The 24,997-nt window shown below is 39.6% G+C and overlaps 1 protein-coding gene and 1 pseudogene across 1 annotated transcript in view; one reads left to right on the top strand and one right to left on the bottom strand.

Moving 5' to 3' along the window:
* Positions 1-4,244: 4,244 nt before the first annotated feature.
* On the bottom strand, positions 4,245-5,591 carry LOC109460214 (uncharacterized protein KIAA1143 homolog; annotated as a pseudogene).
* Positions 5,592-5,807: 216 nt separating this feature from the next.
* The window catches only part of BEND2 (BEN domain containing 2), a 38,980-nt gene continuing 19,790 nt past the window's right edge, over positions 5,808-24,997 (top strand). The window contains 7 exon segments of the mRNA XM_074324081.1: positions 5,808-5,823; positions 8,330-8,509; positions 11,345-11,496; positions 14,917-14,991; positions 17,911-18,015; positions 18,695-18,845; positions 24,229-24,410. Of these exon segments, the coding sequence (XP_074180182.1) occupies positions 5,808-5,823; positions 8,330-8,509; positions 11,345-11,496; positions 14,917-14,991; positions 17,911-18,015; positions 18,695-18,845; positions 24,229-24,410 (861 nt within the window).

The following is a 24,997-nucleotide window of genomic DNA, read 5'->3' as shown; positions in this document are numbered from 1 at the left end:
GTGCTGTGGCCACTCTCTGAGGTGTGAACGGTGATGGGGTATGGGTGGGTCCCCCCACCCACAGGCACCCAGGGGCCATGCACCTCGGCCAGGAAACGACATGGGACTCAGGTCACTGCCACAAAGAAGGCAAGAGAGGAGAGGTCCCTAGTTCTACCCCTGGTGGCCACTGTCGTCCGAAGGGGCAGGATGAGGTGTCAGCCTGGGGACCAAGCTCCTTGCCACCTGCTCCTGGAGCTGGGCCGCCCTCCGTCCCTAGCTCCCTCGGTCTCCACCAGAGTCCCAGTTCAAGACTAGCCTCGGTCAGATGGCCAGATGTACCTTGCTGAGGTCACCTTCTATAGGTCACACAACAATGGGGAGATGTTTGCTTGTATTTACCTGTCTCCTTCCCGGGTTCTTTCCTGTTCACAGCTCCCATCGCAGCCCCATCTTCCCCTCAGTCTCTGTTTCTCACACACACCGTCTCTCACACACAGACACAGACACACACACAGAGACACAGACACACACACACAAAGACACACACAGATACACACATAGACACAGACAAAGACACACACACACACACACACACACACACACACACGTGCATACATCTCTGTGTGTTTGGGATCCAGTCGGTGGGATCTAGTCTCATCACCTCTAGGACACAGCCCCTTCTGGGCCTTTCCCTGTCCTTATAAGAAAACATGTTCCTCAAACTTGCTCTGTCCCTAGAGGTGTTCTGAAGGCCTTGGAGCCAATAAGTCCATTGTGGCCCCTGTGGGGGCTGGGGGTGGGAGAGAGGAAGGCAGCAAGTACACGGGTCTTAGTCAAGTGTGGGGTTTCACATCTGGGCTCTGCAGCCCCCAGCATTTCACGCTGGGAATGGTCACCATTAGCGGTGCCTGGTGAAATCCAGCCCATTGGGGGTTTCTTGGAGATTCAATGGAGTCAATGGGAACCATCAGAGTGTGCTGCACGCCTCAGGGTGGGTGCTGTTCCATGAAAAGGCTGTGTCCGTCCTGTGTCTTGTGGGCTGTGGGTGGCGGTGCTGTAGGTTGCATTAAAGCCACTTCACGGCCTCTTCGGCCTGCTCGCTTCCCTGCACATAAACCAGCGGTTAACATGAACGTGCCCAGGTGATGTGAGAATGAATGCGATGATCCTATGACTGACCCGCATGGCGTGAATAGCGGTGCACCTCAGTCTGATACTCGTGAGAATCCCCTGGACTTTCCAAACCCGCCCCCCCATGACCAGTGACATGGGAGTCTGTGTGGCCCAGGCCTGGGTACCAGGAGTTTTTATAGCTCTCCTGGTGATTCTGGGTACAGCCAGACAGGGGAACGGGCATCTAGAAGAGTGACCAATGTCAGTTGTAACATAGCTGGGCTCCCTGCCTGCCTTCCCTTGGGGACTGTGCAATGTTTTCCTTGCTCTATTTTTCTTGTCCCCCAAACTGAGGTTGTCACTTCAGCTCCATACACTTACTTGAGTGTGAGGCATCCCCTAGCTTGTAGCTTAGCTTGTACAGGAAGCTGGAAAGGCCTGGGCCCACAAGCAAGCCTTGCTCACTGGGTTTGCAGCAACAGTTTTCCGTTGTTAAAGGGTGAGGAGGCTCCTTTCTGAGAACTTGGACCCTCAAGGATTTTCAATCTGGATCTTTGCCAAGATGGAAGATGCTTACAGACTAACTTTCTCAAGACTAAGGTCACTAGCCAGGTGCCTGTGTCAGGACCACTATGTGCAGGAGTGTCCTGTGATTGTTGTGTGGGCTGAGGGTGCAGCAGAGGGCGCTGTCCCCCCAGCGTAGATGTGTTTATTGCTTCTTTCCTCTACAGTCTTATCTTCTATACCTGGTGTTGTATTTCACTTCGTGCTGGATATTTACATTTTTTAAAAAAAGATTTTATTGGGAAAGGGGAACAGTGTGTACTTCCAGGACTTTTTTCCAAGTCAAGTTGTTGTCCTTTCCATCTCAGTTGTGGAGGGTGCAGCTCAGCTCCAGGGCCAGTTGCCGTTGCTAGTTGCAGGGGGCGCTGCCCACCATCCCTTGCGGGAGTCGAGGAGTTGAACCAGCAACCTTGTGGCTGAGAGCCCACTGGCCCACGTGGGAATGGAACCGGCAGCCTTCGGAGTTAAGAGCATGGAGCTCCAACCGCCGGAGCCACTGGGCCGGCCCTATTTAAATATTTTTTGTAGAAATAACTTGATGTTATCTTCACAGGAAAATAATTTTTGTTTGCTTACGCCGAGTACCTGGGAGTGTTAAATCCCCAGATGAAATGAGACTGAACTACAGTTCATGTGGTTAACTGGATCCCTTTTACTCTGAACTGATGGCTCTTTGTGGTCCCTGTCCATTGTGGGAGTGGTTTACCAGCTCCCCTCCTTCAGTAGGTTCCAGATTCTGACTTTTGTCCCTTAGTCCCACAAAGCCACCAGAAGTACAGTCTGGCCTCTTTCAGCCTTTTCTGGATCAGTAAATGCCCTACAGCAAAAACAGTCCTCTCAGCTTCTCACACCTGTCTAGGTTTCTAGTTCTTCCCAGCTCTTAGCTCAGTAGTTGCTCATTGTTTTGTTAACTTTTTGATGTTCTTGAGACTATCTTAGAACATTTCATCCAGCTTTTGTAGTTGTCTTTCAGGGGAACAGCTGCTGCGTATTACCCAGTCCACTATTACAGGAAGCAGGACTCCTGGTTCCTGTAGCTCCACAGGGTGTTGATAGAAATACCTAGTCTGTTTACAGTGTCTGTGGCTCAGCTCGCACCTCAGCACAGGTAGGTAGGAGTACCAACATCTCCTCCCACTTCTCCCAGTACTGCGAGGTCCCCCTCGCCTGTCAGACACTATGTTCTTTCCTACTCAGGTTGATGTGGCTTAAGCAGACCAGGAGAAGAAAAGCTAGACTAAGGGGTGACAGTAAGAAAGTGTTTCCTCCTTCCATTCCGTGTCCATCCATGGAGAAGAGGGGTCAAGCGAATGGACGGCGAGGACTGAGTGGAAATGAGCATCGAGCATCCACTGGATATTCAGTTACATTCCAGGAACAGACATTGTGTACCTATTGAGTACTAGGTGCTGGAAGGAGACCCAAAAGAGTGAGTGCATCAGTCTGGGTCTAGGTGGAGAAAAAACTACACAGTAATTTGAACAGAGAAAGTTAAATCTAAAAAAGTATTAAGTATAACAGAGGATTGGCATAATGAGAGATTGGCTAGTAAGAAATAAAGACAACGCTAAAGAATATAGGAATAACAGCTATAAGGAACAGCAACTACCTCCAGCGCTGAGATAGTGCATCGAAGAGGCACAACTATGACTCACAGAATGAGACAAGTCACTATTGTGCTGCACTGGGGGAACTTGCTTTAAATCAACCCTCTGGAACTTGCAGGAAATATGCCCTGCTGGGTGTGTGTGTGTGTGTGTGTGTGTGTGTGTGTGTGTGTGTGTTGTACTCTGCAGCAGCCTACCTAGAGAGCAAATGGGAACCAGGAAGCAAAACTCATTTCTTCTACAGTCTCTCTCCAGCACATCCTACTGAAAAAAGCTTTAATTGTGCTACTAGCAAAGGGAAAAATATTTAAAGGGCCTATATCAATTTTCATGGAGCCGGCAATAGGGGTGAATTTGAAGCTGAGAAGCGACAAGTGGATAACGAGCACAGTGCATCTTTCCACTACTCAGCTCCCCCATGCACCCTCCTACACACATTTACACTGCCATGCAACAGCCAAGCGGCCCTGCATTTCTAAGAAGATGCAGCTTTCCTTCTCACAGGTGAAGAAACTCTCACCCTTCCCCCCTCCCAAATGAGGAGACACATAGTGCGAGACTCATTGTATAACTGACACAGTGAAATGGGACCAAAATCCAGGCACTGTGCTGGGTGCTTTATATTTTATAACATTTACTCCTTAGAACCTTGTGAGGGAAGTGCTATTTTAATATAAATAAGACATGATGCTACTCTCCAGGAACTTAGGAGAGGTGTGTTTTAACAAAGATTTATTTTTTTCCAATTTTGTTAAAAATATATAATTTACATATACACACACCCCACATGGGAAATAATAAAATGTTAATAGTAGTTAATGTCTACAGAGTGAGCATTTCAAGTCCAAGAGGTATTTATGGATGACCATAGATTTTATCTTACTAAATAATTTTTTTCTGTATTTCCTAAATTTTGTATAATGAATTTGTATTATCTTTATAATAGGAGAAAGTATTTCAACCGTCCCCCATATATTCTTAAAGACTAAGTCCAAAATGTTTACACTTATTTTCATCTTCACCGTCAAAAGAGGCTAATGTTTTTGATTTGCTTTTGTGAGTTCCCTTTAAATGAGTCCTCCTTATTTATTTCATCTTCATATGTCTTCTTCTTTTTTGAACTTACTGTTAAACTTGAATATTTTTCATCTGGGGAACGCTTGACTGGTGTTTGATACATGATTCTTCAATCAGCTGATGTTGTTTCTTCATCTGCTTTGGCAGCCTTTATTTCTGCTTTAATTTTCATGACTTATTCAACTGACAGGTAACCTTTTTTAAAAAACCACCCCTTGGGACCGTTCATCTTTGTTATCACCATCTTCATCTGGGAGCTGAGGCTGGATTCTCTTGGTCTCTCCGGTCGGCCCTTCCCTGTAGCAGATCTGTTCCTCGAAGCCGGCCAGGAATGCAGGCTTGGCTGGCTGCAAGTATGAGACCTGGTTCCAAATGCTCAGGGCTGCTCTGGGGAAAAACTGGCTCGACAAAGATTTCTAATATCAGGCAAAGTGATTTAAATGCTAAAAGGAGGTGAAGGTAACCTGCCGTGGAATCCTAGAGAAGTTCCTCATTCTTACCAGGGAGCTGTAGGAAAGTGTCTTGGTGCAGATATTATTAGAACAGATGTTGCCCTGGAACAGGCTTTGAAAGATGTGAAAAATTCCCAGAAGCAATGGAGTAGGAGGTAGAATAACATAGGGGATGTGATTTTGTGCAGTGTGTGTGTGTGTGTGTGTGTGTGTGTGTGTTATGGGTGTTCATATCATAACTCTGCCACTAACCATGTGGCTTCGAGCAATTTAAACTCTAAGCCTCAGTGTCCTCATCTTTAAAATGGGACAATAATATCGACTTCTTACAATGCTGAGGACCACATAAGGTCAAACATTAAGTGGCTGGCTTGTGGTGAGCACTTGGTAAATCATAAATATTATTATTTTATGGAGGAATGAAGTACATGGCTGTTTGGAAAATAGCGAGTAGAAAGCAGTGCAGTGGAAGGGCAGGGTGGCATGGATTTAGTAGGCCTTATTAGGGGCACATTTTAAAATTTGGATTATTTTGATTTGTTCCCAAAGCTGGCACTGAACATGAGTATGCAACCTGGAAAACATTAGAAAATTTGAACTCAAACTCTTACATTCTACACTTTTTCTATGATGTGTTATATATGTGAAGAGCATTCTCGGAATGGCGGAATTACACTGGTGGCTACTGGTTCACATTTTATTTTTTAAAGTACACTTAAAAATATATGAATATAGGTAGAAGGTGAGGGAGGCAAGGTGCTAAATCTGTAGTCGTCCTTGCCCCCCCAATGCCCATCCCCCACTCCCCGGCCTCCCCACCCCCACCCCAGCCTGCGCAGGTCGTCAAGGTGCTATTATTGCGCAGCTGCAGAAGCGTCTCTTAGGCGGTAAAAGTCGCGCGTCTTCTGTTTGGCGCCTCAGTCGGCCGCAGTAGGGCCGTGTGCAACGTCGCTCTCCAACCGCAGTGCCTACGCCGAGCCCGAGGAGCTCAGAGCAGGTCTCCTGCCTCACGATGTCTAAGGAACAGAGTAAGTGACCCTCCTTGAAGCTGCCCCATTAGTTTCTGCCTCTTTTCTCACCCCGTCCGGGGAAAGGTGGACAGGAATTGTACCAAGCCCACCTAGCTGGTCATCGGTCAAGGCATGACCGTCATCCCCCGATTGGTCAATGCCCATATGGGAACAGCAGGTGTGGTGGACAGGAACTGGGCCTGGGTCCAGGGTGTCTCTGGGGCTTGATGTATCCCAGGAACTCGTGTTTTCCCCGGGGTTCATGGTGGCCCCACGGGCTTGAGGCGTCCCAGAGCCTCGCCCTGTCTTCGTGGTTCATGGCATCCCACAGGCGTGAGGTGTCCGAGAGGCTCGAAGCGTCTCTCAGGTTCATGGTGTCCCAGGGGCGCATGGCGTCCGAGAGGCTCGAAGCGTCTCTCAGGTTCATGGCGTCCCGGGGGCGCATGGCGTCCGAGAGGCTCGAAGCGTCTCTCAGGTTCATGGCGCCCCGGGGGCGCATGGCGTCCGAGAGGCTCGAAGCGTCTCTCAGGTTCATGGCGCCCCGGGGGCGCATGGCGTCCGAGAGGCTCAAGCGTCTCTCAGGTTCATGGCGCCTGGGCGCATGGCGCCCGAGAGGCTCAAGCGTCTCTCAGGTTCATGGCGCCTGGGCGCATGGCGTCGAGAGGCTCAAGCGTCTCTCAGGTTCATGGCGCCTGGGCGCATGGCGTCGAGAGGCTCAAGCGTCTCTCAGGTTCATGGCGCCTGGGCGCATGGCGTCCGAGAGGCTCAAGCGTCTCTCAGGTTCATGGCGCCCCGGGGGCGCATGGCGTCCGAGAGGCTCGAAGCGTCTCTCAGGTTCATGGCGTCCCGGGGGCGCATGGCGTCCGAGAGGCTCGAAGCGTCTCTCAGGTTCATGGCGCCCCCATGGGTTTGAGGTGTCCCAGAGGCTCATAGGCGTCTCTCGAGCTTATGGCGTCCCAGGGGCTCGCGGAATCTCTGAAGTTTACGGCGTCCCAGGGCTTTGAGGTGATACTGGGGCTCGTAGCACCAGCCCGTAGAGAAGCAGTGCCTGGTTCCCTTGCAGCCCTTTCAGGAAGGCCTTAATTCTTTCCAGGAGCCCCCCTAGTGGCCATGAAACAATCTCGGCCTTCTCTGCTCCTGAGATGCGCAACCACAATCCATTTCCTAGCGCCCTCTAGCGGGCGGCTCCTGAGCTTGCGGGTATTGCGCACTTTTTCCTTGAATTTTTTTTCAAAGCCTCTGGGCACAGACCACGCCCGCTGCTGAGCACGACCCCTTGTGGGAAGTCTGCACTTTGCCGCCGCAAATTTCAGCGGCGCTTCTGTGGGTGGTTTGGGGTGGTTTCCACAGCCTCTCCCAGGATAACAGCGCGTGTGAGCTTTTCTTGGCTGCTTATTGAATACTTGGTGCTGACTTTCTGGGACTGAGTTGATCCTTTATCCGTTCTCTTTCTTGTTGCAGGAGGTAGGAGTCCAGGAAGGACCAAGACTCTCAGACTGTATATGGAAATACCATAATTTATTTAACCAATTAATTCCCTTTTGTTTAGATAATTAGGTAGTTTCTAATGTTTTATCTTTTTCCATGAAGACTGTTAAGTGGCGTTCGCAGCAACTCTCCGCCCCCAGCTTCATGTTTTATGGATGTGAAAACAGAGGCAAAAAAGTAGATGTATCTGGCCCAAAGGTCATATTTCTGGATGGCTCTAGAGCCTGAATTGGAACCTATATCGTGTGATTCCCAATTTAGTACCATTTTCACACCACCACACCCCCTCACACTAGCTAATTACTTTATTTTAATGTTTTGGCCTTTTTAAAATAAATATATTGAATCCAAGTTATATGCAATGTAGTACTTCAAGATTAAACATGTTCTTTTTTCAGGATAACTTTAAGAAATAAAGCCCATTAATATATCATATATTTTGCATAATGTACTCTTTCGTATTCATTAACATGGTTTACTGAGTTGATATTTCACATCTAGTTTATTTGTGGCCACCTCTTTCACATTTTGTGAGATTAAAATTGAATTTAATTTGTTTCACAACAACATTTACTTTTGTACTTTACTTCTGCATTATTTATTATCATAAAGATTAATATAACCTTTTAGAGAACAAGTCTGGAAATTCATGATCCCCACAAAATTTGGCTATGTAACATAAGTTGTATCATTTAAAAGTTAGAAACATACATTGAACATGTAAATCGAATGGGCCAGGTGGTCATGTTTTTTAAATGAGAAGAAATGTATTGTTCTATAAAATCGGAAGTACTAGAAATAATACTATATATGTCTGTATACATCTGCATAAACATACATATATATCTCAAAGCTTCATATTAAGCAATTGATTTCTTAGCTAGCTTGCAATGATTAGAGATATGAAAATATTTAATGTAATTTTTCAGCTAAAATAAGTTTTTTAAACACTCCATAACTTTATAAGCTGGTTTCCTATAGAAGCTGTTTATTTATTGTGGTATCTACCCTAAAGTTTCTCTGTGCTTATTCTTAGATTATGTTGTGGTAACTATTGATGACAGTGACGACGACAACAATAGTGATGTTGTGATAATAGAAGATTCTGAAACAGAGCTTGCTGAGGACACAGTTCCCGCCAATGGCGTGCTGACCATACAACCAAATTCTCAAGGCAGCAGTGGCAACTATCAGCCACCATCCGAAATGTCACATGGTAATTTTGTTAAATTCCCCCCAGTATGAAATTTTGCTTCTGGTCCCCTTTTCCAGTAAATTGATGAAATATTCCTATATCTTTTACATTAATTAGTTATTAGCAGAGGGCCAGGCTTCATAGTAATGTCACAATGTTTACTTGTGCTTGCATTTTTCCTTCATGTAAGCCTTGTCATGTCTCCTTTTCCATTTGTGCTCTGCAGGGGGTGGGGAAGAAAGCATTGGGGAGGATAAGTTCTCTGTCTCTGAGAAATTATTTCTACCTGGCAACTATAATTATAACTGTTTGGTGGCAAAGCTAAAGCTGAACTTATGGGAAAAGCAGCTTGGCTCAAGAGTGCATAGAACAAATGACACGATTGTTTATGTGGACTATCTCAGAATCAACAACAACAAAAAACTCTAGGCATTAATAAGCAATTACAGCAAGATTGTAGGATACAAGGTTAATATGCAAAAGTCAATCCCTTTTGTATATACCAGCAATAAACAATTGGAACTTGAAATTAAAAACACAGCACTATGTACATTAGTATCCAAAAAAGAGTCCATGAAAAGTAGAGTCCTGCTTCCAGAACTGCTGTAGCTACTTGTCCTTCCAATGGTTGCTTCTCAACCACATTGATGAAGGAAATGTGAGGCCATTCATCTCCTCACTTACATACAGAGTCAAGAGACATTAACCCCTTGGAACATTTTTTCATTAGCTACATGACAATTTGATTTTTGTCCTTTGCTTAGAGAATTGGGTTTCCTATTTAAAACATTGAGGGCGGCCGGATGGCTCAGTTGGTTAGAGCGCGAGCTCTTAACAACAAGGTGCCGGTTCAATTCCCTCATGGGGTGGTGGGCTGCGCCCCCTGCAACTAGATTGAAAACAGCAACTGGACTTGGAGCTGAGCTGCGCCCTCCACAACTAGATTGAAGGACAATGACTTGGAGCTGATGGACCCTGGAGAAACACACTGTTCCCCAATATTCCCCAGGAAAACTCATTTAAAAAAAAAGAAACCCCACAAAAACATTGAAATGTTATTGAGTAGATTGGAGGTTGGCAAACTTTCTGTAAAGGGCCAGATAGTAAATATTTTAGGCTTTGCAGCCATAAGGACTCTGTCTCAACTACTCCACTCTGCTGTTGAAGCTTAAAAACAGCTGATATATAAATAAATGAGTATGACTGTGTTTCAGTAAAACTTTATGGACACTGACATTTGAATTTTCTATAATTCTCCATTTCATGAAATATTCTTTTGTTTCTGTTTTTTAATCATTTAAAAATGTAAAAAGAAAATTATTAGCTCGTGGGCTGTACAAAAACAGGTGGCAAGGTAGATTTGGTCTGCAGGCAGTTTGCAGAACCCTGATCTAACTGATGTCCAAAACTCATTTGACCACTTGTCATTTGTTCTGGTTCTAAAAATATGTGCAGGACCAGCAGGATACTTCCTTAGTGTATTATAGAACATCTGGCTGACTCCAACAGTACTCCTTAGTGGGAATGAACCAGTGTAGAATTTTCAAATGTGAATATATTTGAGTTATCATTTCTACTTCTAGAAATTTGTCCCATAAAACTACTTGCAGGAGTGCAGGACTGATCAGCAGTGTTCCTTGCAACAGCAAAGCTTTGGAAGTAATTTGAATATCCATGAATCAGGGACTGGTTAAATGAATCATGGCCTATCTTCATGATAGGAAACTACGAAGCTGTTAAAATGATTGCAGTATATCTAAAGGTATTGATTTGGAAAGGCAAATGCATGCTTAGTAAAAAAAAGAGGTTTCAGAGCAATACTTATAGTCTGATCCCTTTTATTTATCTGATGGAAAAATTTAGAATAGGAGATTCAGTAAAGGTGGTCAGGTAAATTTTTTTTATTGTGGTAAAACATACATATATCATATTTTTCATTTTAACCATTTGTAAGTGTACTATTTAGTAGCATTAAACAGCCTAATAGTTGGCTAGTATTTTCAGTGCAATGTTGATAGCAGTGGTGAAAGCAGGCATCCTTGTCTTGTTCCTAAATCTTAGGGGGAAAGCTTTCAGTTATTCACCATTGATACGATGTTAGCTGTAAGTTTTCATAAATAATCTTTATCTGTTTGTGGAATTTTCTTTCTGTTCCTAGTTTTCTGTGAATTTTTATAATGGAATGGTGTTGGATTTTGTCAAATGCCTTTTCTGCAACAATTGAGATGATCATGTAATTTTTTCCCTTTGTTTTATTAATGTGATGTGTTATATTGATGGATTTTCTTATGTTAAACTACCCTTGCATTCCTGTGATAAATCCCACTCGATCATGATGAATTATCCTTTTAATATGCTATTGGATTAGATTGGCTAATGTTTTGTTGAGAATTTTTTCATCTATATCTATAAGGCATACTGGCCTGTAATTTTCTTTTCTTGTAGTATCTTTATTTGGCTTTGGTATCAGGGTAATTTTGGCCTTATAAAATGAGTTGGGAAGTGTTCCCTCTGCATCAATTGTTTGGAAGAGTTTGAGAAGAACTATCGTTAATGCTTCTTTAAATTTTCGGTAGAATCTACCAGTGAAGCCCTCTGGTCCAGGCCTTTCTTTGCTGGGAGGTTTGTGGTGACTGATTCAATCGCTTTACTTGTTACAGGTCTGTTGAGTTTTTCTATTTTTTTCTTGAGCCAGTTTAGATAATCAGTTTTTTTAAATTACAAAAATAAATTGTTTTCTCTAACATTCAGCCAGAACTCCAGTTCTGTTTGAGTTGGCATTCTGAGAACATATCCATAGTAAATTTATTGAGGTCGTAAGTGTGTGAAGTAACTTTTTTATGTGTTGCTTTTCAGAAGCTGAAGGTTTAGCAGGGCTAGATAACCAACGAGTTTCACAAATGAACCATCCAGCAAATTTAAAAAGATGTAACCCCAATTCAGCAGAAGTGGAGTTTGCCCCGTTGAACAAAAAAGGACATTTATCTATACCAGGGAAGGATGATGAGGTTTGTATAGTAAAGTGAAAATCTTTATTTTTTTCATTCTGTTTTAGTTCTTTTTTTAAAAAAATTGAGTTTAATTTCATACAGTCAAATGTACAGATCTTAAGTGTATAGCCAATGAGTTTTACAAATATGTATACTCATCACCCCATCAAGATAAAGAATATTTTAATCATCCCAGAAATTCGCCTCATGCCTCTTCCTAGTAAGTCCCTATCCCCCCCAAACCTTGGAGAAATACCATTCTGATGTTTTTTCCATTGTAGATTAGTTTTGCCTGTTATAGAACATCATATAAATAGAATCATACAGTGTGAACTGTTTTGTGTCATGGCCTCTGTTCCTTAGAATAACGTTTTGGAGATTCCTATTTATTGCTGAGTAATATGCCATTGTAAGAATATCCATAATTTGTTCACCCATCCTCCTTTTGAGGGACATTTGGGTTGTTTCCAGTTTCTAGTTGTTATGAGTAAAGTGGCTATGAATATTATTATGGAAGTCTCTTTGTGTGTGTATACTCAGGAGTGGAAATACTGGGTCACGAAGTACATCAAAGTTTATAAGAAACTGCCAAACAGTTTTCTAAAGTAGTTGTACTGTTTTACGTTTCCATCATATTCCGCTATGCTTCTTCATCTCTGAACTTGAATAAAATAGATTATTAAACTATATATAATTTGGCTTAACAGAAAATGCATTTATTTCCTTACATAAGATTAAGAATAGTAATACCACCTAACTAGTATAGGCAACTCTCTTAATTTCTGCCAGCTCCAATATTTTCATCTTTGGGGATAATGTTAATTGCCTACCAAGAGTCATGGTTTCTAACATAAATATGTGAGAGCACTTTGAAAAGCATAAAGCCCTATACAAGGGTAAGATGGCAATATTGTTTTTGTAATTACTAATCTATATTATAATTCCATATAATTTTTGCTAATAAATTTATAATGCAGGGCCAATTCAGATAATTTTTTAAACAAAGATATTATTGATAACAACTTATGTTTATATTGAAATTATTTGTGTAGTCCGCAGTTCATACTTAGACTAAAGAGTTATTATAGTTGAATGTAATAATTTGTCTATTTACTTATTTATTCCCTGTTTTATTACAAAAAAGGATTTATGGTGTCTGAGAGATTAATTTATTAAAAAAAGTAGGTGCTTAAGTGTTTCCTATTTTGTCCACAAAGTGTCACTGTTGGATTATTTGAAAATCAAAAGCCATATAACATTTGGTTCTTTGTTTGCAGTCAGAAATACTTGCTTTTAAAGTCGTTTTGGTGCCAGATTACCAGAAGACTAGTCTGTCTACCCTGAAGTACATAAGGGGCTAAGCTTGATGGAAAATGGTGCCTTAAGTGTAGTTGGGTTAATGAGTAAACAGTTCTACAAGTATATCTTTTCATGCTGTTGTAGTATTTGCAATGGGCAGAGGTCCTTCAGGCCTCTGGCACTGCTTGAAAGTGAAATTGAAGTCCTGAACTTTTCTTTCATTTCTTTCTTTCACATTTCCTTTTAGTTTATTGATAAATCTTCCCTAGGCATGAATATAAATACCTGATTGTGAAGAAGGTGAAAGTGTCATTAATAAATGTATATCAGACTGAATATGTAATATTAATTGCTAACTGCCAAATACATATACATATATGTATATATATGTATTTAATATCATAAAGAAAATGATTTAAATTTCTTTTCAGCCTTCATATACTGTGTAGTTACTCTGAAATCATGAGCTCAAGAAATATTTCTCTTATGAATTTGTATGCTTCCTTAATAATGAGCACCTAACAAGATAGTGAACACTTAATCATTTTATTTTCCTAATCTAATAGGAAATCCATAGCAGTTTTGAACCGTTTCAGTAGTTTTTATAATTTTTGAAATAATTTTAGATTTATGGAAGAGTTGCAAAAATGTTACAGAATTCTCATGAATACACTTCACACAACTTCCTTTAATGTTAACTTACCTGTATAACTTAAAATCATGGTAATTGTATAACCACAGTGCAGTTTTCCAAACCAGGATATTAACATTGATAGAGTACTGTTAGCTAAACTACAGTCCTTGTTTGAATTTCACCATTTCCCTCCTCCCCCATGCCCTTTTTTTCTGTTCCAGCATCCAGTGCAGTATCCCACATTGAATTTAGTTGTGTATCCTTAGTTTCTTCCAGTCTGTGACAGTTCCTCATTCTTTCCTTGTCTTTCATGACCTTGGCGTTTTTGATGAGTGTACTCATCAGTTATTTTGTAAAATGTTTCTCAATTTTGGTATGTCTGATGTTTTCTCTTGAATAGAGTCAGATTATGCATTTTTGGCAAGAACACACAAAAGATGTTGTCTCCTCATTGAATCATATCAGAGTAAATAGTGTCCACATATCTTTTTACTGGTGATGTTAACATTGATTACTTGGTTAACATGGTGTCTTTTGAATTTTTCCACTGTAAAGTTACTATTTTTCCCTTTGTAATTAATAAATATCTTGAGTAGGAGGACACTTTGAGACTATGCTAATATCCTGTTTCTCCTCAACTTTTTGCCCACTAAGTTGAGTTGTTAGCTCATGGTTTTTACCTACAATATTCACTACTGTGGTGTTTGCCTAATGATGACTGTTTCCTTCATTGCTTCGTATTTATTCATTGGAATTCATTTGTAAGGACAAGCTGTTCTTTCTCCCCTATTTATTTATTTATTTATTATTTATATATTTTATATTAATATGAACTAGTGACATTTATTATGTTTTATGACTAATAGTACAATATTAACATTATTTTACTGAGCAGATTTTCTAGAGTTGGCTATTGGGAGCTCCTTCCAGTTGGCTCCTGTGGCCTTTTGACATGACTCTACTTTTTTTGAGCACTTTCTTATTTTCTGACATCACAAGATGTTCAGGCTCATTTATATTTTCCCTGCCCCAGCTCTGGAATTCACCTCTCTCCAAGGAGCCCTGGTTCCTTTTATTGGAGCATGGTACTTAGAAACCAAGATTTGGACACTAGATGTGTTCATTGCTACTCTTGTGTCAGAACTAGGAAATAAATGTATGTATACTAATCCATGTGTACACATAAATTTATATTTCTATAACAGTCTTTATATCTATTATAAGCTGTGTATTCATACTGATACTCACTAGCTTTTATTAAACCTAGGTTCTTATATAATAACTTCTTTCCTTATTCTCCCTTTTAAGCAGCTCTTTTTTTTTTTCTCATATGAATGTGGGTTTTGGTTTTACTTTATCTCTGTTTTATAAGACTTCTGAAATCTTTTTGGAATGTAGGTGAAAAAGAAAAGCAATTAAAATAGATAAATCAATAGTTTTTTCAAGTACTTATTTGGCTCCTAGTGCTATGACGCATTAACTGTCTATTTTTATGATTTTAATAGGAGGACAATGCATGTGGCTGTATCCATAGTGAAAATCATCGAAACCAACTTAAGGAACTCCAACTGTTCTGTGAGGTATCAGTGTTGTTTCTTAAATGTAGTTTTCCAAAAACATTGAGCTAAAATTTTGTTTACCTCATTTAATGCCATTGTACTATTAATAGACATTTTGCTATACTAAGTTCTGTATGATTGTGATATATTAAGAAATTCTAATTAGAATAGCATTCCTAGTTGAAATAATAAAAATATGAAATAAAAAATATGGATATTGTAGCTAACCCCCCCAAAAAAAAACAACATCCCATCACTGGTCAAACGTTAAGTCTCTTTCATCTAGATTGCTCTATATTGAATTAATTTTTCCTATAAAAATCTTTAAAGAAAATAGTTTAATTTGGGTAAAATTTAGTATGTGCATATCATTTAGTATTTAAATGCATGTCAAGAGATCTCAGTTGAAACAAAATGGCAACCTACCGTTGTTTTTACAAGAGTATATCTTACATAGTTTTGAGGAGATTTTATAAAAACTAGCATGTTGGTAGAGATTGATAGAAGTATGTAACTATCAAGGATTTTGTGAGCTGTATACCCTAGAGGTAATCAACATTTACAAAAAAATAAATGTTTCTTAGCATATCTAGTGTCTTGAGTAAAATGAGCTAACATACTTTGAAAAGTAGAGTATTTATGCGAGTCTTTATCATTGTTATCACTGAGAGCAGAAGTGGAATGCTTAAAGGGAAGATACCAAGTCTTCTGGGGAAGGATGTACAGAGGGTGGGCCGTAGAGGGGGAGAGAAGGGGTTCTGATTTTGAACAGGGCTATTCCTGGCCTGCCTTACATAAGCATCCATGACAACCTAGGGACACTGCTCTGCCAAGGCCTTCTTAGCAATTGTGCAGGATGTGGTGGGATATAGCATCTATAATAAGAAATGCTCAGGTTCCAAAGTCACAGCCCTGAAATGGAGCGTAAGGGATCCACTATATCTCTCCTAATGTGCGGGCACTCTCTTTTCTTCAACTCCTTTCCTTACCAGTCTAGACCACATGGTGCAGCACTTCCATCTTTTCTTATCCTGGCCCAGCATCCTCTAGTAAAAACTTAGCCATGGCCAGGCTGGGAAGCAGAGGGGAGGACCTCTGCTGGGACCCGTCTACTGCTGGGTAATCCTTCAGCAGTTCTCTAGTCAGCTCCCTCTTCCATCCGCCATGAGCTCCAGACACCCCAATCCTTGCCTCTTGTTTAATGGAGAAAATGCAGGGCATGGAGCAGAAATCCCAACAAGTCCTGATTCCTCTCCCCACAGCCAACAAACTTGCTTGAGATCCATCCCTCTGCTGACCTCCTTCCCGGCCATTCAAATGGGAGAGATGTCTTCCTCTGTAAGGCTAACACCTTCACTGGTTTCTGCATCTGACCATCTATCCCTGTGCTCAGACACCTCCCTTCATTGATCATGCTTCTCTCCTGTATCTTCAGCCTCTGTCTTATCACTCTCGGCATATTCTCCCACAGTTAAAAACAAAGTCACTCCTTTTAGCCTCCTATCCCTCTTTAGCTGTCATTCTTTCTCCTTCCCTTAGTAACCTAGCTCTTTGAATGTCATTTATGTTCACTGTCTAAATATCTGACTTCCTGTTTTCTCTGGGTATTTTTGAATATACTGTTCCTTTTGTGCTGTATGCTCTTCCATGCATTTTTAACTAGTGAATACCTTCTCATCTTTTAATTCTCAGTGTAGATTTCTCCTCTGAAAAGCCTGCCATGACTGCCAGCCTGTGTTAGGTCTTGCTCTTCTATGCACTCTTAGCCTCTGTTCTTACCTGTGTCATGGCACTGGTAATAATGATAATAATAGATGACAGAGTGCTATTGGACCCATCATCACGCAGTACTGTTATTCTGTTAGTATGAACATAATACTATAGCACCCATTTAGTCCTCAAGGTCACAGAGTCAGTAAGTGGCAGGACTGTAGTATTTGAGCCCAAGTGTGTTCCCCTAGAGCCTGCACTATTTACCTCAGTGCTGTAGCCCAGTGGGTCTCGCACTTGATGGGACATCAGAATCACCTGGAGGGCTTGTAAAAACGAAGCTCGCTGCCTCCACTCTCGGAGTTCCCAATTCATTAAGTCTGGGGTGGGAGATTTGGCATTTCCAACAAGCTAGTAGGTCATGTTGAAGCTGCTGGTCCACGGTCCACACTTTGCGAACCACTGCTCCAGGCTTCTGGTCACTTTCTCTGTTGAAATCGTCTCTTTACTTGTCTATCTCTCCAGCTAAAATGGGAGTTTGTTAGGATAGCTGTTTTTTTCCCCCCTCAATGTCCACATTTCCAGCATCTAGCAAAGTAGTTCTGACAGGTGATAGGACCTCAATAAATGTTTATTGGAATGAATGAATGAAACTTCTGGCTATTTCAAGTATTCTCAGGTTTTATCAGTCACATACCTGGTTGGCATATAGGGGACGTGTACTCAACGGTATTATGAGTTTGATTGTTGATTACATGATGTTAAAATATTTTGAAGCCAACAGTCACATCTGTTACATTGGGCTCACTGTTCTTTCAGTGGAACTCTTACTGCATGTTCGTTCATGCCGTCATCATAAGGAAAGAGACTCTTTGGCCTTTTAGCAAATTTGAAAATTTCTTTCTTAAGTAGTACCTTCCTTGATGTATAATGACTCCATCATAAATGTGATGGATTCTAGGAATTGTAGTACATTTACTTTTCCAGAATTAAAGCTTCTTAAAATGCCTGAATGACATGGAATAGTTGCATAGGAGGTTGGGGCTCCTTGTGTCAGCCAGCTGGGCTCTGTGTCACCAGCAACCAGGTATCAAGTGAGAAATGAGAAATTTCTGACGGCTTGAGAACTTTTCTTTGTTCCTAGCAGTTAAAATTTGGCATACTACTATTTTCTTATATGTTGCTTTTATTTTGAAATAGAAACTACTAAAATATTTTTTATTGTCATAGCGTATGCAAGACCTTATGAAAAGCATGACTGTGCAGGTTAACGAGTTTTGTGGATTCTTTTCAAAAATACAACAGTCTTTGGAGCAACCACTGTTGCCAAACAGTGTAAGTGTTACAAAAATATTTTTACTACTTTGATAAACCCCTAGTTCTTAAAGATCCCAATTAGTTAGAAGTAGAGAGAACTAATAACTGTGAGATTAGCAAGTCTGATCTATACTTAGTTTAGCAGCAGATGGGGGACTAAACCTTTGTTGAAAGAATGGTCAAGTCTAGTTTTGAGAAATGATGATACTGAATATTTTTACGTTTGTAACCATACTATATAAAGTGCAATTAAAATGTAGGGTTGAATAGGAATAAAAACCTTACAATAAAAATTCAGCATTTATCCTTAACTGTGGAAAATGATGTTGCAAGGAAAATAGGTATTAATGTTTTTACCAACTTTTTCATTTTTACTCATAGATGATTTATACTACATTTGTGTCATTTGGATTTACACAAAAAAGTTTCTATCGTATGCCTCATGGGGAAAGTAAAGTCCAGGAACCAAAGAAAAGAGCTTAACTCATTCTTTTCTCTTACCCTGGGCAGGGAGGTTGTAGCTCATCTTGACCAGTAGAAAGGCAGGAAAACCATGCCTGGACCAATCCTATAGGAATGTCTCTTCCATCAACCGCACTCCCTGAATCGCTGCAGCTGGTCCTCAGGGAGAGTCCACCACTTACCCACATTGCCCCACCCCCATATTTATTACAACCACGTTATCTCACCTGTCCAGGCTTCTCCAGCACTACGTACAGCAGTTTTGCCAGAAGAAGAACCCAATTTGGCAAACACCCCTGAGACGATGAACTCCGCCACTTTAATGGTGAATAAGAGCATGGGCCCAGACACTGCCTCTTCATCTCTCTGCATTTCTCCCAAGTTGGGTGAGTTTGAAAAGGCACATATTATAAATAACATCCTTTAATCTAGATTAATGTAAGCTAGTGATAGCTTTTATTTTTCAATGAAAAGTTTTATACGTATTGAGATAATTGTAGATTTATGTGTAGTTGTAAGAAATAACAGAGTGATCTCCTTTACCCAATTTCTTCCAATGGTAACATCTTGTAAAACTACGCTGAAATATCACAGCCAGGATACTGATGTTGATGTAATCCACGGATCTTATTCATTTTGACTTGTATTCATTTGTGTGTCTCTGCATTTAGTTTTATGCAATGTTATCACGTGAGAAGGTTTGTTCACACCGTAGTGAAAGTACAGAACATTTTATCACAAGGATCATTTGTGTTGCCCTTTTATAAGGACACCCATCACGCTCAGGTGGCCCTGCCCTTCCCATCCCCCAGTCCCTAATTCTTTCCAACCACTGATCTATTCTCCATCTCTAGAACTTTGTCCCTTCAAAATAGTTGTATAGTTGGATGCATATAGTATGTAACCATTTGATACTGGCTTTTTTTCACTCAATGTAAGTCCCTAGAGATTAAACCAAGTTCCTTCCTTTTTATTTGCTAAATGGTATTCTATGGTATAGATCTGACATAGTTTCACTGTTCATCTGTTGAAGAAAATTTCGTTTTTCCCCCCATTTTTGACTGTTAGGAGTAAGGCTGCTTTGAATATTCATGTACAGGTTTCTTTCTTTTTTTTGTAAACAGAAGTTTTCATTTATCTAGCATAAATACCTAAGAGTGCAATTGCTGGTTATATGTTAATTGCATGTTTAGTTTTATGAGATACTACCTGTTTTGCAGTGTGGCTGTACCATTTTATATTCCTGTCAGCTATGTATGAGTGATCCAGTTTCTCCGCATCTGTATTTCTGCCCTTTCCATTGTTCTTTCTCCTTCTGATGCTTTGTGATTCCTTCTTTTATCATATCCTTACTGATAGAAGATTTCCTTTGACATTTCTTTAAGTCTACTAGGGACAAAATTTTTCAGTTTTCCTTTGTGTGAGAATATCTTTATTTCCCTTTTTTTTCTGAAGGATAGTTTCACCCAGTATAGAATTCATGGATGAGAGTTCTTGTACTACAACCTTTGAAACTCTTTTATTTATAGAAATGCCAGGAAAAGTACAAACCAACCTTGAAAATAGCAGAGTCAATATATTACACAACTTTATTGGGAAATGACAGTGGTCAAGATACTGCTTTTTCATCTGTATTCATCCTTCCCAATTTTGATGAGTTTGAAATGATGCATAATATAAGGTAGCACTGTTTAATCTAGACTTACCAATATCCTCAATGCAAGTCAGTGGTAGCTCTTCTTTTTTTTTCACGATTAAAATAAATTTTATTGTTTGTAATTTAAAAAAAAACCCAGTGGGAAACTGTAACATATGCATAGTAAAGAACATTTGGGAAATGTAGACATATTAGAAAAAGGAAAGAAAATAAACCTCACATATGTTACCATGACCTAAATGCAAACACTGGGTAAATGATTGTCCATGTTATTCACAAGGAATAGATAGCTCAAGATTTTTAGAGTCCTTATTTTCTTGAATACTACATAACATAGAATTTCATTTGACAAAGTAAAATATTAATGAAAAATGTAACCTTTCAGGCCCCTAGTAACTAATTGCCTGCCTGTTGAGCAATTTTTGCCAAGGGAGAATACTCCTTCATAAGTCACTTTTTCTTATTTATCAACATAGACTACTCTTGAAGATACCCAAGACTTTATTATTTCTGGCTAAGACTTCTCTTAGACATTTTTATTTATGCCACCATTTCACCAGATTCACAGTCATAGCTCTTCTTTAATTAAGTTTTTTATTTTGAGATAACTTTACATTCATGTGTAGTTGTAAGAAATTACACAGAGATTCTATTTATGCTTTACTTATTTCCCCCAATGATAACATCTTGCAAAACTAGCAAAATAACACAACCAGGATACTGACATTGATTAAATCCACATTTGTGTATGTATGCATGTATGTAGTTCGATGCAGTTTTATTCCATGCGTCAGTGTATCTGTCCACCACCACAGCTGTGGTACAGAGCACTTCCATCATCACCCCAAGGGCCCTTCATGTTGTCCTTTTGTAACCACAACAACCTCCCTCTGGTCACCCTTCCCTCCTATCCTGCCCCATCCTAACCCCTGATAAGCAATAAGCTGAAATCCCTTTCTATCATTTTGTCACTCGAATATTGTTATTTAAATGGAATAAAATACTATATAACCTTTTAGGTATGGCTTTTTCTTTTTTTTTTTTTTTTGCTAAACAATTTCTTGGAGATTCATAGCAATTGCTGCATGTATCAATAGTTCCTTCCTTTTTATTGTTGAGTACTATTCCGTGGTATGGATGTACAGCTATTTGTTTCATCTGCTCACTCATTGAAGGACATATGAGAAATTTCCAGTTTTTGGCTATTATAAGTTAATCTCTATGAACAGTGATATACTGGTTTTTGTGTAAACATAAGTTTATGTTTCTTTGAGATGAATGCCCAAGAGGACACTTCTGGGTCATATGGTAATTCCATGTTCAGTTTTATAAGAAACTGCTAAAATTTTTTTTCAGAAGAGCTGTACCATTTTACCTTCCATTTGTAATATATGTGATACAATTTCTCTGCATGCATATTTCTTCTCTTTCCATTGTTCTTTCTTTCTTCTTGATACTCAAAGATCTATTCTTTTATCATGTTCTTTCCATTTGAAGACTTTCCTTTAGTCTTTCTTTAACGGTAAGCCTGCAAGGGACAAGTTCTTTTAGTTTTCCTTCCTGTGAGAGAATGTCTTTGTTTCCCATACATTAATGAAGGATAGTTGCACTATGTATAGAATTAATGGCTGGAAGTTGGTTTCTTAAGCACTTGAAAAATATTCCTTCTGTAGATATGCCAAAAATAGCAGAAATCATTGTGGACAACAACCCTGGGATAATGAATTACCCAACTTCATTGGGAAATGATGGTGGCCAATGTTCTTCCTCTTTATCTGTCAGCCTCCCACCTAATTCTGGTGAGTATCAAATGATAACTTTTACAGGTAGTAATATTTAATCTAGGTGCATTAACATCCTTAATGCAAGTTAGTGGTAATTCATTTTTTAAATTAAACTTTTTATTTTTAAAGAATTTTAGGTTCATATATATTTGTAAGAAATAATATAAAGACCCTTTTACACTTTACCCTTTTCTCCCAATGGTAACATCTTGCAAAATTGTAGTAAAGTATTATAAACAAGGTATTGACATTAATACAATACACAGATGCTCTTAAGATACCCCAGTTTCACTTGTAGTAGTTTGTGTGTATTTATACTTATTACTATCTGATCTTATCACATGAGTAGGCTTGCTACATAGCACCACAGTCAAGATTCAGAACATTTCCATCCCCATACAGATGCCTCACTTTGCCCTTTTATAACCATGCCCACCTCTCTCAGGTCACTCTTTCCTTCCCCACTGACCCCCACCCCACTAACCCTTGGCAAACACTGATCTCTATAATTTTTTCACTTCAAGAGTGTTATGTAAAGGAAATCTTATGGTATATAACCTTTGAGGATTATTTTTTTTCACTCGGCATAATTCCCTGAAGATTCATCCAGGTTGTTGCATATATCAGTACTTCCTTCCTTTTTGTTGCTGCATGGTTTTTCCATGTCTTCCCTATGCAATAGTTGTTTTTAACCATTCACCCAATGAAGGACATTGCCTTTTCTTTTTTCTCTCCAATTTTTGGTGTAAAGCTGCTGTGAACATCCATGTAGTTTTTAAAATATATATAAATGTTATTTCTCTGTCATGAATACCAAGAGTGCAGTTGTTGAGTCTGTGGTAATAGCATGTTAGTTTTATAAGAAACTTCCTGTTTTCCAAAAAGGCTGTACCATTTTTTATTCTCACCAGCAATTTATGAGTGATCAAGTTTCTCTGCATCCATATTTCTGTTCTTCCCATTGTTCTTTCTTCCTTTCCAATGTTCCAAATTTCCTTCTTTCATCATATCCTTTCTGTTTTAAGGTTTTCCTTTAGCTTTTTTATATGGGTAAGTCAGCTGGGAACAGAGTCTTTCAGTTTTCCTTTATTTTGGATTGTCTTTATTTCACCCTTTTTCCTGAAGGATAGTTTTGCCTCATAGAATCCGCGGTTGAGAGTTCTTTTCTTTCAACAGCTGAAAATTACTTACTTATAAAACTACCAAGAAAAGGAGAAACCAGCTTGGAAAACAGCTCTGAGACAATGCATTACCCAGCTTCACTGGGAAATATCAGTGGCCCAGATACTAACTGTTCTCTCTCTATTTCGCCCAATTTTGGTAAGTTTGAAATGATACATATTAAAAGCAGTGCTGTTTAATCTAGATCCATCAACATTTTCAATAAAAGCCAATTGCAGCTCTTTTTAAAACCCATGGGTATCCCACTGGAGAATTCTCTAATAAAAAAAAGTAACAAAATAAAAAACCCTTTTTATTTTGAAGTAATTAAAGATTCATATGCAGGTATAAGAAATCATACGGAGAGATCCCATTTATCCTTTACCTATTTTCCCCAATGATAACACCATGCAAAACTATAGTACAGTGTCACAATCCAAGTATTGACATTGATGGAATTCACAGATGTTACTGAGATGCCTCCAGTTTTACTTGTCTCGGTATGTATGTGTTCATGTGTATATTTAGTACTATACCATTTTATCACATCATTAGATTTGCACATCCACCACCACAGTCAAGGTAGAGATTATTTTCATCACTCAAGGATCCCTCATTATTGCCCTTTTACAACCATACCCACCTTCCCTTCCCCTGAGACCCATCCCTAATACCAGGCTACTATTGATCTCTTCTAGATATAAATTTTATATTTAGTTTTATTTATAATAAATAAAAATTTTATTAAAACTAAATATAAGTTTTCACATCTCTGTCACAAATGCCTAAGAGTGCAGATGCTTGGTTGTGTGGTAATAGTATGTTTAGTTTTATAAGAAACTGCCAAATAGTTTTCCAGAGAGGCTGCGCCATTTTATATTCCCAACAGCAATGTATGGGTGATACAGTTTCTCCCCATCCATATTTCTGATCTTTCCTTTGTTATTTCTTCCTTCCTGATACTCCAAGATTCCTTATTTCATAATATACTTTCTGTTTAAAGATATTTATTTAGCTATTTTAATCTGCTAGGGACAATTAAAATTTTTTTCCTTTGTGTCAGAATGTCTTTATTTCCCCTTCTTTCCTGAAGGATAATCTCACTCAATATAGAATGCACAGTTGAGAGTTTTTGTATTTCAGCACAAGAAAATGTTATATTTCCAGGGATGCCAGCTAACGCACAAATCAGCGTGAAAAACAACTCTCAGACAATGTGTTACCCAGCTTTATTGGGAGATAACAGTGGCCTAGCTACTGCCTCTTCATCTGTCTCCATCCTGCCCAATACTGGTGAGTTTGAAATGATACATGTTTCAAGTAGCACTGTTTAATCTAGATCCATCAATGTCCTTAATGTAAGCTAGCGGTAGCTGTTTTTGAAATTAAACGTTCAATTTTGTGGTAATTTAAGATGTACATGTAGTTGTAAGAAATAATACAGAGAGAACCTGTGTACGCTTTACCCAAAAATAACATCTTGCAAAAATATAGCATCATAACCAGGATATTGACATTGATATAATCCACGGATCTTATTGAGATTTCTCCAGTTTAATTATATTGCTTTGTGTGTATGTATTTATTTCTATCCAATTTTGTCACATGAGTAGGTTTGATATCCAGCACCACAGTCAAGATACAGAACATTTCCATCCCCATACGGATGCCTCACTTTCGCCTTTTGTAACTACACCCACCTCAGCATAATTCCCTGGAGATTCATCTGACTTGTTGCATGCATCAGAAGTTCCTTCTTTTTAATTGTTGAGTACTATTCCATGGTATGGATGTACCACAGTTTGTGTATTGGTTCACTGAGGAAGAGCATCTGGATTTTTTCCGGTTTTCAGTATTAACAAGTAAAATTGCTATGACCATTTATGTATAGGCTTTTGTATAAACATACGTTTTTATTCCTCTTAGGTAAATGCCC

The sequence above is a fragment of the Rhinolophus sinicus genome, chromosome X (genome assembly GCF_036562045.2).
Source record: "Rhinolophus sinicus isolate RSC01 chromosome X, ASM3656204v1, whole genome shotgun sequence".
NCBI lineage: Eukaryota > Metazoa > Chordata > Mammalia > Chiroptera > Rhinolophidae > Rhinolophus > Rhinolophus sinicus.
The sequence above is the reverse complement of the archived record's forward strand: the minus strand, read 5'-3'. Positions and strand labels throughout refer to the sequence as shown.